The sequence below is a fragment of the Hemiscyllium ocellatum genome, chromosome 1 (assembly GCF_020745735.1).
Source record: "Hemiscyllium ocellatum isolate sHemOce1 chromosome 1, sHemOce1.pat.X.cur, whole genome shotgun sequence".
Taxonomy (NCBI): Eukaryota; Metazoa; Chordata; class Chondrichthyes; order Orectolobiformes; family Hemiscylliidae; genus Hemiscyllium; species Hemiscyllium ocellatum.
In genome coordinates this window covers 64,397,660-64,410,861 of record NC_083401.1, presented here as the reverse complement: position 1 = coordinate 64,410,861, position 13,202 = coordinate 64,397,660, and the positions used below count along the sequence as shown (strand labels likewise).

The window sequence follows — 13,202 nt, the reverse complement described above, 5'->3', positions numbered from 1 at the left end:
TTTTAATTTCCATTTTACTAGCATCAGTAATTAAAAATCTTGCTTCAAGAAATCTTCCAGCAATACTTCAATCTTAAAAATATCTACTCTGTTTCTAATTTTCTAAGAAAATCTACACCCATATTACACAGTTGGGATACACCATGGGAGCACTTTTACAGAGTATGGCTTGAGAGACAGAAAAACCAAGAAAATGGGGTCTGGAGAAGGCGAGCAGAACAGCAACCAATAAGAAATATTTTTCTGAAAAGCCTTTCACTACCAAAAAAAAATTAGTCAAATTTTTTTTCAAAACCAGAGGAAGGCAAATATGGGAATGTGATAAAAGAAGCTGGAGTAACGAGTAGGGAAAAGTTGTATATGATGGTCTAGTAGAACATCTAGAGAGAGGAGCAAGACAATTAAAAAAAAAGCTATTCAAACACAAGAAAGAGTTTCAAAATTGAAGCATCAGGATCTGGGAGCTCAAGCGACTGGTTATTGTTCAGAATGGAGCAGTTCACTCAGCTGGAGAATGTACTACAGGACACAACATTCATTTCCTTCAGCACTTGAGAATCACTTCCTAAAATCTCCTGGAGACAGGCAATAAATGCAATCAAGCCAGATTGAGAACAGAAAAAAAAATTCAAATTAAGGATGCGATGTGGCTGTATAATTTACAATGCATGTTAACAACTCACTAAAGGCTCCCTCAACAGCATGTTTTTTTCTCCAGCTACAAATACCAAAGACAATAATGGCATAACTGTGGGAACATTAGTTTGTATGCCATACTAATTTGGAACAAGCCACAGTTCTTTCATCATTGCTGGTCCAGTACCTTAGTATTCTAAACACAAGGTATTGGGGAAGTAGTATAATTAAAAGAACTTAGTAGATTGCTCATTGTGCAATTTCACCTTCTCACAGCAACAGATCCAGTCTTGCCAGCATAGAAAACAAGAATAAAAAGGGCAGAAGGGTAAGGGACTTGATGTGGAAGGATTAGGGACACTGAAGTTTGGAATGGGCTGTAGTTTCTGAAGGATGATAGAATTAAGTCACTCACTCCATGGGCACTTATGGGCAGCACGGTGGCTCAGTGATTAGCCCTGCTGCCTCACAGCACCAGGGTCCCAGGTTCGATTCCAGCCTCGGGTGACTGTCCATGTGGAGTTTGCACATTCTCCCCATGTCTGCGTGGGTTTCCTCAGATTCCTACAGTCCAAAGGATGTGCAGGTCAGGTGAATTGGCCATGCTAAATTGCCCATAGTGTTAGGTATACTAGTCAGAGGAAAATGGGACTGGGTGGGTTAGTCTTCAGAGGGTCAGTGTGGACTTGTTGGGCTGAAGGGCCTGTTTCCACACTGTAGGGAATTTAATCTAATCTCCTGCCAATGAATCATGACTGATATGTTTCTCAACATCAATCTCTTCCTGTAACGTTTGATCCCCTTACCAATCAAGAAACCATCTATTTCTGTCTTAAAAGCATTCAGATTAATCACTTTCTGGATAAAGAGATTCCTCCATATCTTAGTTCTAAAGGATAGTCCCTTCACTCTGAGCCTGTGTCTTCAGGTATCTCTCTTCCTTGTGCAAACGTCTTCACCACATGCACTCTATCCAGGCCTCTCAGTATTCTGTAAGTTTCAATAAGATCCCCCCCTCCATAGAATTCTTAGTATGGAAAGAAGCCATTCAGCCCACTGAGTATGCATCGACCCTTCAAAAAACATCCATAACAGACCCACGCTCTCCATTGCCAGAACCCTGGATTTACCATGGCTAATCCATCTAGCCTGCACATTTTGGACTGTGGGAGGAAACTGGAGCAACCAGAGAAAACAGGAGCACCCAATGGAAACCCATGCAGACATGGGGAGACACGCAGACTCCATACTGACAGTCATCCAAAGAATCAAATCTGACACCCAGGTGCTTTGAGGCAGCAGTGCTAACCACTGTGCCATTCATCCTTCTAAACTCTATTGAGGACAGACTGGGAGTCCTTAACCGCTCCTCATATAACAAGTCCTTTATTCCCACTATCATTCTTGTAAACCTTCTTTGGACACCCTCTAATTCCTTTTGACTCATCTGGCAAAACTGCTCATGATATTCCAAAGGCAGTTTGACCAGAGCCTTATACAGACTTAGCAGTACATCCCTCCTCTTGTATTCTCAAAATGAACGCTAACATTGCATTTGCCTTCCTAACTGCCAATTGAACCTGCATGTTAGATCAGGACACTACAGGAATAAACAGAGTCTCGATAAATTTAGATTAGATTAGATTCCCTACAGTGTGGAAACAGGCCCTTCGGCCCAATCAGACTACACCAATCCTCCGAAGAGTAACCCACCCAGACCCATTTCCCTCCAACTAACGCACCTAACACTATGGGCAATTTAACATTGCCAATTCACCTGAACTGCAATCTTTGGACTGTGGGAGGAAACCAGAGCACCCAGAGGAGAACGTGCAAACTCCACACAGGCTGGAATCGAACCTGGGACCTTGGTGCTGTGAGGTAGCAGTGCTAACCAGTGAGCCACTGTGCCGCCCTAATGATTAGGGATTCAGAAATATGAGGAAATATAGGAGCAAAGGTATCAATTTTACAGTTAGAACTGATTGGCAATGTGACAGAGAAAGTTAGCATCTTGACACAGACTCAGGAAGGACCCAAAAGATGAAAAAAAGTCTAACTTGGATGAAGACTATAGGAGGAGGCTGGAGAGAATGCTGAGGGCACAAAGTTGGTGGTGGATCTAATGATTGCAGCTACAATTTTCCCACTGCTTAGCCAGAGAATAAGTGGTTCCTCCAACCATTGAAAGTTGGAAAGCATAACTGCAGGCTCCTTAAACTAGTTATAGGTGGAGCGGTAGAGAGAGGGGAGAGGATAATCTTGTTTGTAGAATAACAAGTGGTTTGGTGAGAAAGCTATACACAGGAGACTTGATGTGCTTAGGCCAGAATTGATCATGGTTGACTCAGTCAATTCCATCAAGTAAACTCAATCTGGACTTTTCACATTTAGAGTGTAGATGAGGATAATACCAGAAGGTAAAAGGTAGACCGGAGGCAATAAAGGCTTTGACAGGCAACATGCCATAAATAGGTTATGCCAAGCGAAGTCACTGATGTAGACGGATATCCTAGTGATTAAAAGATCTAAAGGTTGGGATGTTGGGCATTTCATTGTGCAACATTTGCAAATTGAGTGACAGGTTTATTCTCAAGGGCAACAGAGCAATATGGGATTGAATCAATAGCAAAATTGCTTAGAGATAAAACCTTAACAAAGACATTGTCTCAAATACATTGAGTTATATTACACAATATTCATATATATTGATAAAGAAAGACTACATCATCTGTCATCAATTGGGGAAAAAACAATGATAACAAATGAAAAAGATGTATGACGCTATCAGTTAGTAGTAGGCCAGAAGATTGGCAAAGCTTTAGAAACCAGAGGGTAATTAAGAAAATAATTACAGGGAGAAAAAAGGGGTACAACAGAAAACTAGCAACTGACATAGAAATAGATAGCAAAAAATCCTAAAAGGGAAAAATGCAAGAACTGCAGTTAGATCATCATTCCTTTCCCAAGCAGTATTAACGTTGCTTTCTCTTCATATCAATCCACCTTGCAAATTGTCCTGACGAATACCATATGGAAATTATCAAAATGGGTGCCTTTTGCAAGCAACACTCAAATTTTACAATACCAAGCTGTCAAATTATGAAGGGACTTGACATGGCCATTGATAAGAAGTTTTCTGTAATAAAGGAATCTGGAATGATTGGTACAGTTTGAAAGTAAAAGGTCTCCTATTTAAGACAGAATAAGGAGGAATGTCTTCCCAGAATCCCTATGGTGCAGAAAGACTGTTAGGGCCATTGGAGGTTTGGTGCAGATTCAAAGAACATCCCACCCAGGCCTACTCCCCACAGCCTCCCCAACACCCTCCCGCCATCTTCCATTTCCCCGTCTACCCTATTCGCGCATTTACCATCACTAATCTACCTAACCTGCACATCTTTGGTCAATGGGAGGAAACCAGACAATCTAGTAAAACCTCAAGCAAACATAGGGAGAACATGGTTAACTGCTTATGTGGAGTTTTCAAGGCTAGAATCAAACCCAGGTCCCTATGCTGCCACCATGCAGTTTTGAATAGTACTCATCTCTGGTATTCACATCCACAAAGTACACAGAAGGTTGGTTACTGAACACATGCAAATCGGAGTTAGACAGATTCTGATCTACAAGGAAAACGAGGAATTTAGGAGGCAGGCAGAAAAATGAAGATTAGGCCATTCCTGGATCAGCCATGACCTTACTGAGCAGCAGAGCAGCTTCAAGGGGCCTGCTCCTAGTACCTATGTTTCTATGGTGGTGAAATCATGAGTGTGAAGCAGTGATTTCAGTGAAAAGAGTCAAATAGAGTAGAGGTGAAGATAGAAAAGCATTAAGGAATGAAAGACAGTCAATGCAAAGGAAGAGGGGAGAGAGATCTTGGGGAGAAACTGGAGACAGAAAACACGACAGGCAGTTGACAGAGAATTTCAGGCATTGGACTAAAGCAGGGTGACATGCATCAACAGAAAGGAGGAGGAGCAGATCAAAACATGCCCCCTAATGAATATGATACCTAAAAATACATGATTTTGGAAAGACAGGCTGGCAAAAACATGAGTGAGAGAGAGGATGGAGCAAGTGGAGGCAATTCCATGCTTCAGTTATAATTATATCAGATGGGAAAAGAAATCAGGACAGACTGATAACAGAATTTTACTTTAAAACTCAAAAATGAAAACAAAAGCAAATATCTACAATTTTATGGAAGTAATAATATATACCAACTGCTTTTACCTCTAAGTTATCTCCATCTGTGGCATCTTTTACTTTAGAAATTGGAAGAGGTGGGGATACTGGAGGAAACGGACTGGAGATTATTTGGGAGCTAAAACAGAATGTTCAGAATGTAAATTAATTATTAAAAAAAGCCAATACCACAGGGTCAAAAATATCAAATCAAGAGCAAGAGTGCACAGGCAAACATATCATACTATTTGTATTTTTTAGACTTAACATTCATTACAAATTAAACATAATGTTGAGCAACGTTAATTTAATAAACATTCTCAAAATATCAACTTTATGCATGAGTATGAGCAAGAATATCTTCAGCAATTTGAAGTAGGATTAGCTTTATTGTCACATGTACTGAAATGAGTATAGTGAAAATTGTATAAGTTGTCACTAATGGCGCCATCTTAAGTATAAGTTCCCTAGGTACAACTTCTTCAGTTTTAGTTCTTAGAAAAACAGATAAAAGTCCAGCATTGCAGATTTCAGAAATAACTTATAAAATGGAGAAAAAGTTCAGTACAACAGTCTTCCAACCAGTTGGCACTTAGCCTCCTGTCTGCAACAGGCCCTGACTTTAGACCACACCAGACTGTACCTCAGGGTTCATGAAGCTTGGAGATTGCTCTGCAATCACCTCAAGACTAGAGGCCCACACTGAGGCGATACACTTCCACGATGGGCTGCTGGGAGATCGCCATGCTGTCCTGAAAGACTGCCATGCTGGGCCAGGAGGCCTCCACGCTCAGCCAAGAGAACGTCTTATTGGGTCTGCGTAGAGGCTGCGATTTCCAAGCTGGAAGGTCACAGGCCATGAGGTCGGGGGACGGGAGACCAAGAAGAGAGAGGAGCAAGAGAAAAAGACAAAAAAGAAAAGAAAAGAATGGATGGAGCAGATGAGCTCCACCTGAAATGTCCTTCTCCACTCCTCTGGGATCATCATGTGTGTTTTGGAAACAACAAAAATGGTCAGATTCTGAACGTGAACAATTACACAGCAATACACTGTCTTCTGATACATCAAACTGTTTCTCTCAAAAATGTATAACCACTATCATGGAAGACTATTTTTGACCATATTTTCTCCCAGCACTCACACGAACAATAGGAAAGAAAGAGAGAGTGTCTACTCCACCACTCTGTCAATCAGAACGGTATAGCTGGTGCATCACAATGTATAACATCAAATGATGCCCAAATGTCATGTGATCCTGAGAGGTTTAAAAAAAAATCAGGCCAAACTCCTCAATGATACCGTTCTTTTTCCTCCCAAGTTATCAGAAACAGGTCCTGCTCCGATTGAAGTCATTATGTTCATCTTTCCAACTGAGGGCTTCTTTAGCAAGCAGACTTCTGTATTCCAGGATTGCCACTCTGACATTCCAACACTACGGTCAACTGCACACACCAGAGGCAAAGTTCTTTTCATTTATGGGACAAATGCATCGCTGGCTGGCCAGCATTTATTGCCTGCCCCTGGTTACCCTTGAGGAGGAGGAGGAGAGCTGCTTTCTTGAACCACTGCAGTCAACTTGCCATGGGTGACCCACAATGCCATTAGAAAGGGAATTCCAGCTTTGACCCAGCAACAGTGAAGGAATGACAATACATTTCCAATAATGAGTGTCTTGTAGAGGAACCTGAAGATGATGGTACCAGCTGCCCTTACCCTTCTCAGTGGAAATGGTTTTGGGTTTGGAAGGTACGCATATCTTTGGTGAATTTCTGCAGTGCATCTTGTAGATAGTACACACATTGCTGCTGAGTGTCGGTGGTGGAAGGCGTGGACACTTGTGGATGACGTGCCAATCAAGCGGAATGATGCTCAAGTGTTGTTGGAGGTGTACCCATCCAGGCAAGTGGGGAGTATTCCGTCACACTCCTGACTTGTGTCTTGTAAATGGTGGAAATGCTTTGGGGAGTTAGTGTTTTACTAGCCTCTGACCTGCTCTTGTAGCCACTGTGTTTATGGGCTGATTTCAGCTAAGTTTCTGGTCAATGATAATCCCGAGGAAGTTGATAGTAGTATTCAGTGATAGTAACACCATTGAATGTCAAGTGACAGCTGTTAGATTGTCTCTTACTGTGATGGTCATAGTCTGACATTTGTGTGACACGAATGTTATTTGCCAGTTGTCAGCAATATTGTCCAGATCTTGTTGCATTTGGACATAGGCTACTTCAGTATCTGAGTTGTGAATAGTGCTGAACATTGTGCACATCCCCCCTTCTGACCAGGTTTCAGAACTCTCTCTGCTAGTTTGGAAGCAAAGAGAAAGCATCTTACCATTTGTCCCGTCTTTTTGGAGGGGGAAGCTAATAAGAGAATTGATACTGACTTAGACATGCCAGGGGAGATCCAGAAAACTTAGAGCATTGACTTTGAAAATAGGTTCTAGTGCTTTCCAATGGTGCCTTGCCCAAACGACCACTTCCTACTTTTACTGTCACATTTGAAGTCATGGAGCTCTGACAAATTTTCCAGAGTTGACAAGGACAATTAGCCAATTAACACTTTTATTTCCCTCCCAATTTAACTAAAAGTTGTTTCAGCATGTTGCTTATAACTCATGCACCAAGGTAAACAAGACTGAAGAGCAAAATTCACTTAATTCCTGTTTCAGATTACCCAGTGTTCCTACATAAGTATGCGGCTTTTATTTTTTAATATAAATGTAATGAAACAACTACTTCCTTGTGCTTCAACAGCAAATAGAAAGAAACTTCTTTTCAGATATTAGATTTGTTGTAGTTCAAACAGTAGAAGGATTCAGTGCAGCTATCTGAAACTATTTAGGCTGAAGAAAAGCAAGCAAATAGAACAAAACTTCAAGGTTCCTCAAACAGGACTTTGTGATTAATAAAGGAACAAAACTCGGTTGCAGGATTATGTAGATTCCCTACAGAATGAAAACGGCCCCTTCAGCCCAACAAGTTCACGCCAACCCTCCGAAGAGTAATCCACTCAGACTCATTCCCCCCACCTTTACCCCTGACAAATGTACCTAACACTATGGGCAATTTAGCATGGCCAATTCACCTGACCTGCACACCTTTGCATTGTGGGAAGAAACCAGAGCACCCGGTGGAAACCCACGCAAACACGGGGAGAATGTGTAAACTCCACACTTGCCCGAGGTGGGAACCGAAGCCGGGTGCCTGGCGCTATGAGGTAACACTGCTCACCACTGAGCTACTGTGTCGCCCACGGCAGAATATCAAAGTTAAAAGTAACTGAGTTCTGAAATTAAAAGACTTGGAAAGAGGTATTTAAAATACTTTATGTGCAGAAAACCTCAACTTGGAGGCATAGTTCTTTTGAGCAGTTTGGCTTTTTTTTTGGCATTTTGCAGATTCAGCCAGCTGATGCCTGCCTTGCAGAAGTTTTCCTCCTCTCTCTACAAGAATCTCAGGGAGTCCCTCTCCCACTGCAACTCCCAGGCCATTTCCTCTGCCCTTCCTGATGAAGGGCTTTTGCCCGAAACGTCGATTTCGCTGCACTTTGGATGCTGCCTGAACTGCTGTACTCTTCCAGCACCACTAATCCAGAATCTGGTTTCCAGCATCTGCAGTCATTGTTTATAACAGCTAGGTAAAAACAGACGATTGCCATTTAAACTTCTTTTTGTGTGCCATATATTCTGATTTTGTAGTTAAGCCTTATTCACTGTATTGTGGAAGGGGGAATGTATGGTTTAATAACATTAAACAATGGGAGGTATTGGCTTTAAAGGAACCTTGAATCTGCTGTCCCTTTCAATAAATGCTGGTGAACTTTCGCATCTGTTGTTTTCTCAGCCTCTTCCTCAGTACCCTTAGTAGTTTAAAATATATTGACCTCAGCTGAACATCCTGACACCTCTGGGATAATTTGTTTGAATGGTTCAAAACTCTTTGGAGTGCCATACTTTCTCTTCCTTTCAACCCCAAATGGGTCACCTACCCACTCCCAGGTTCTCCCCACACTCTGCAGTTAGACTGCCACAGCACTAGATCACAGTAGCCTGGTTGTCTGCTGTTTAAATACATAGAAATTCAATTATGGACTCAGGACTGTCCATTTCACTGTCACATTGTTTGTATTAGAGAACCAAACAAGGAGCTCCGAAGTAGCAAATAGCCTTAGCTTTAAAACTAGAACAAAAATATGGAAAAATTGACATTACCTCTCCATTTCTGAAGCACCAGTTAGCGATCCAGACATACTTTCATTCATTGCAGTTTGATTGCTATCTCTTCTGTTTGGTTCTAATCCAACTTTTATGTCATTGAAGTTTTCATACTTTAAAGCCTGGACAAGCTGAAGCAGGTACATCAGCAAATCCTATCAAGGACAAAGAAGTTTCAGGAATTTAGTTCAAGCATATATTGCATAGATCAAATACAAAACTGCAAGGATTTCAAAGAAAGCACTTGCACATCTACAAAGTCACTCCTCACAATCTGCCATTTACTATTTGTGAATCATAAACTGCTAAAATCAATAAACAGCTCAAAAATGTAGGAAATATTTGTTTAAACTTGTTGACTGTCAACTAATGCTACTTTTGAAGTGACAACTGTTAATTACAATAAACAAAAAGTGCTGACTATAGAGAGAAACAAGATTAACATATTCCGTCCTTATGACTCTTTTTCAGAAGCACCTGGAGCGAATTGTATCAGCTGAAGGGAGAAACCACGGGGATCGTGTTGCGAGTCGTCGGAGCTGCTGGAGACCATCATGGATCGTGATTGGACGTTGGAGGATCGTTTGGTTGAAGGGCTTTTGCCTGAACCGTCGATTTTACTGCTCCTCGGATGCTGCCTGAACTGCTGTGCTCTTCCAGCACCACTAATCCAAAACCTGGTTTCCAGCATCTGCAGCCATTGTTTTTACCTACCTGATCGTTTGGTTGTGCTGACCTGCTCTTGGTGTATCTTTATGCTGGCTTCGGCCTAACGCCATCAGAGCTATGGCCTCAGCAGCTGCTCGCAGCCCAGGCCAGGGCATTCGCAACACAGTCAGGGTAACTGTGAAGAAGGTGGAGGAGCACACACCGGTCGATCGGACTGTGTTTGTCAAGAAGATTTTGCTGGAATGCTGTGGGTTCAAAGCAGTGGATGTGTAGTGCCTGCAAGATTTCCCAGGGGCAGGCTATTTTGACGTGACCTTCAGGAGCGTGAAGAATTGCGAGCAGCTCCTGAAGGTCTTCAAGGAGAAGGAAGGGGAACCTCTGTTCCCCATCTTGTCAGTGGTCCCGTTGTATGTGCTTCCTGCACAGAGGAGTCGGGTTGTTACAATCCATATGTACAACCGTCATGTCCCAACAGCTGATGTCCTGACCTTCCTGAAAAGATACGTCCAGGTCGAGGGAGAAAGCACCGATGTGGTCGATCCTTTCAGAATCTGGACCAGCAAACGACAGGTCAGGGTAACCCCGAGGGTCGATGCCAGTGGGAACACCTTCCACCCACCCTCCAGCTTTGCTATCAGAGGAAGCAGAGGTTACCTGACATACGCAGGGCAACCGAAAGTGTGCCGAACCTGCGGGAGGTCAGGCCACATGGTGGCAGATTGTAAGGTGACCGCCTGTCGAAACTGCAAGCAGGAAGGCCACTCGACCAAGGAATGTAAGGAGGCGAAGAACTGTAATCTGTGCGGAGAGGCAGGCCACATATACAAAGCCTGCCCAAGACGAGGGGCCGGAGGTGGCAACACGAGCCGTGGACCGCCTAAGACAGACCAGCAAGGTACCACAAAACAGCACGGGAACGGTGTCTGCAGGCGTCCAGAAGGAAGGCAGGCTGCAGTGGAGCAGACTGCAGACAGCGGGGAGGTGCAGCAGCCGATCCAAGCTCCTTCAAGACACCAGAGGAAGAGACAGAGCGCCATGGGGAAAAAGGAGGGCAGCACCGCCCAAACAGGAAAAGACGATCCCTCTGGGTAAAAACCTCCCCCCACCCGGTGAGAACCAAGAGGTACTCAGCAGCCCACAGCTCCAGGTAACTGGGAGCAGCGGTCCTGTGACAGCCCCGCTGTCAGATGGAGAACTGGACTGTGCGGACCTTGGGCCCGAACCGAAGACACCAGAGCGGGGAAATGGCCCCAGCGTGGAGCCGGACAGCTACCTCAGCCCTGGGAGGGTCCAGCGGTTTGCCGTCACCACGGGGATGCACACAGCTACCCCAGAGAGGCAAGACCAGTAGCAAATGGACACTGGTAACCTCGTAAACTGTTAAAATGGGGATAGGTGTTGCCAGCATCAATGTGCGTAGCATCAAATAGGCTACGTGATGTGTTTCTATGATGGCCTTCCTGGCCAACATTAAAGCCGATGTCCTGTTTCTGCAGGAGTGTGGGATACTGCACCTCAGCAGCTACAGGAGATGGTCAAGCTTGTGGGCCCATGGGCCGTCAGTTTGGTCGGGGTCAACAATAGCCGCACCTCCGGCCTGTGTATCCTGTTGCGAGGTGGCAACTTCACCATGTCCGAGGTTAAGGAGGTGACAATAGACAATAGACAATAGGTGCAGGAGTAGGCCATTCTGCCCTTTGAGCTTGCACCACCATTCAATATGATCATGGCTGATCATCCTTAATCAGTATTTTGTTCCTGCCTTATCTTCATAACCCTTGATTCCACAATCCTTGAGAGCTCTATCCAAGTCTTTCTTAAAGGAATCCAGAGACTAGGCCTCCACTGCCCTCTGGGGCAGAGCATTCCACACAGCCAGCACTCTCTGGATGAAGAAGTTTCTCCTCATCTCTGTCCTAAATGGTCTACCCCGTATTTTTAAGCTATGTCCTCTGGTTCGGCACTAACCCATCAGCAGAAACATGTTTCCAGCCTCCAGAATGTCCAATCCTTTAATAATCTTATATGTCTCAATCATATTCCCTCTCAGTCTTCTAAACTCAAGGGTATACAAGCCCAGTCGCTCCAGTCTTTCAGTGTAAGATAATCCCGCCATTCCAGAAATTGAACTCGTGAACCTATGCTGCACTCCCTCAATAGTCAGAATGTCTTTCCTCAAATTTGGAGACCAGAACTGCACACAGTACTCCAGGTGTGGTCTCATCAGGGCCCTGTACAGCTGCAGAAAAACCTCTTTGCTTCTATACTCAATCCCTCTTGTTATGAAGGCCAGCATGCTATTAGTCTTCTTCACTACCTGCTGTACCTGCATGCTTACCTTCATTGACTGATGTACAAGAACACACAGATGTCTCTGTACTGCCCCTTTACCTAAATTGATTCCATTTAGGTAGTAATCTGCCTTCCTGTTCTTGCTACCAAAATGGATAACCATACATTTATCCACATTAAACTGCATCTGCCATGCATCTGACCACTCACCTAACTTGTCCAGATCACCCTGTAATCTCCTAACATCCTCATCACATTTCACCCTGCCACCCAGCTTTGTATCATCAGCAAATTTGCTAATGTTATTACTAATACCATCTTTTATATCATTAACATATACTGTAAAAAGCTGCGGTCCGAGCACTGATCACTGCGGTACCCCACTGGTCACTGCCTGCCATTCCAAAATGGAGCCGTTTATCACTACTCTTTGTTTCCTGTCAGCCAACCAACTTTCAATCCAAATTAGTACTTTGCCCCCAATACCATGCGCCCTAATTTTGCTCACTCACCTCCTATGTGGGACTTTATCAAAAGCTTTCTGAAAGTCCAGGTGCACTACTTCTACTGGATTTCCCTCATCTATCTTCAGAGTTACATCCTCAAAAAATTCCAGAAGGTTAGTCAAGCATGATTTCCCCTTCATAAATCCATGCCGACTCTGACCTATCCTGTTACTACTATCCAGATGTGTCGTAATTTCATCCTTTATAATAGACTTCAGCATCTTTCCCACCACTGAGGTCAGACTAATTGGTCTATAATTTCCTGCTTTCTCTTTCCCACCTTTCTGAAAAAGTGGTACAACATCAGCCACCCTCCAATCCACAGGAACTGATCCCGAATCTATCGAACTCTGGAAAATAATCACCAACGCATCCATGATTTCTCGAGCCACCTCCTTCAGTACCCTGGGATGTAGACCATCAGGCCCCAGGGACTTATCGACCTTCAGACCTAACAGTCTCTCCAACACTAATTCCTAGCAAATATAAATTCCCTTCAGTTCAGGTCCTTCAGCCACTGTTACCTCAGGGAGATTGCTCGTGTCTTCCCCAGTGAACACAGATCTGAAGTACCAATTCAATTCTTCTGCCATTTCCTTGTTCCCCTTAATATATTCCCCTGTTTCTGTCTTCAAGGGCCCAATTTTAGTCTTAACCATTTTTTTGCCTTTCACATACCTAAAAAAGCTTTTACTAT

General features: G+C 43.6%; 1 protein-coding gene across 1 annotated transcript in view; it reads right to left on the bottom strand.

Annotated features, from left to right (window-relative positions):
* Positions 1-13,202, bottom strand: part of pik3c3 (phosphatidylinositol 3-kinase, catalytic subunit type 3) — a 131,611-nt gene that overhangs the window by 48,023 nt on the left and 70,386 nt on the right. Inside the window, exons 11-12 of the mRNA XM_060829750.1 lie at positions 9,036-9,193; positions 4,873-4,963 (exon numbers count right to left, since the gene is read on the bottom strand). Of these exons, the coding sequence (XP_060685733.1) occupies positions 4,873-4,963; positions 9,036-9,193 (249 nt within the window). The remainder of the gene's footprint in view (positions 1-4,872; positions 4,964-9,035; positions 9,194-13,202) is intronic.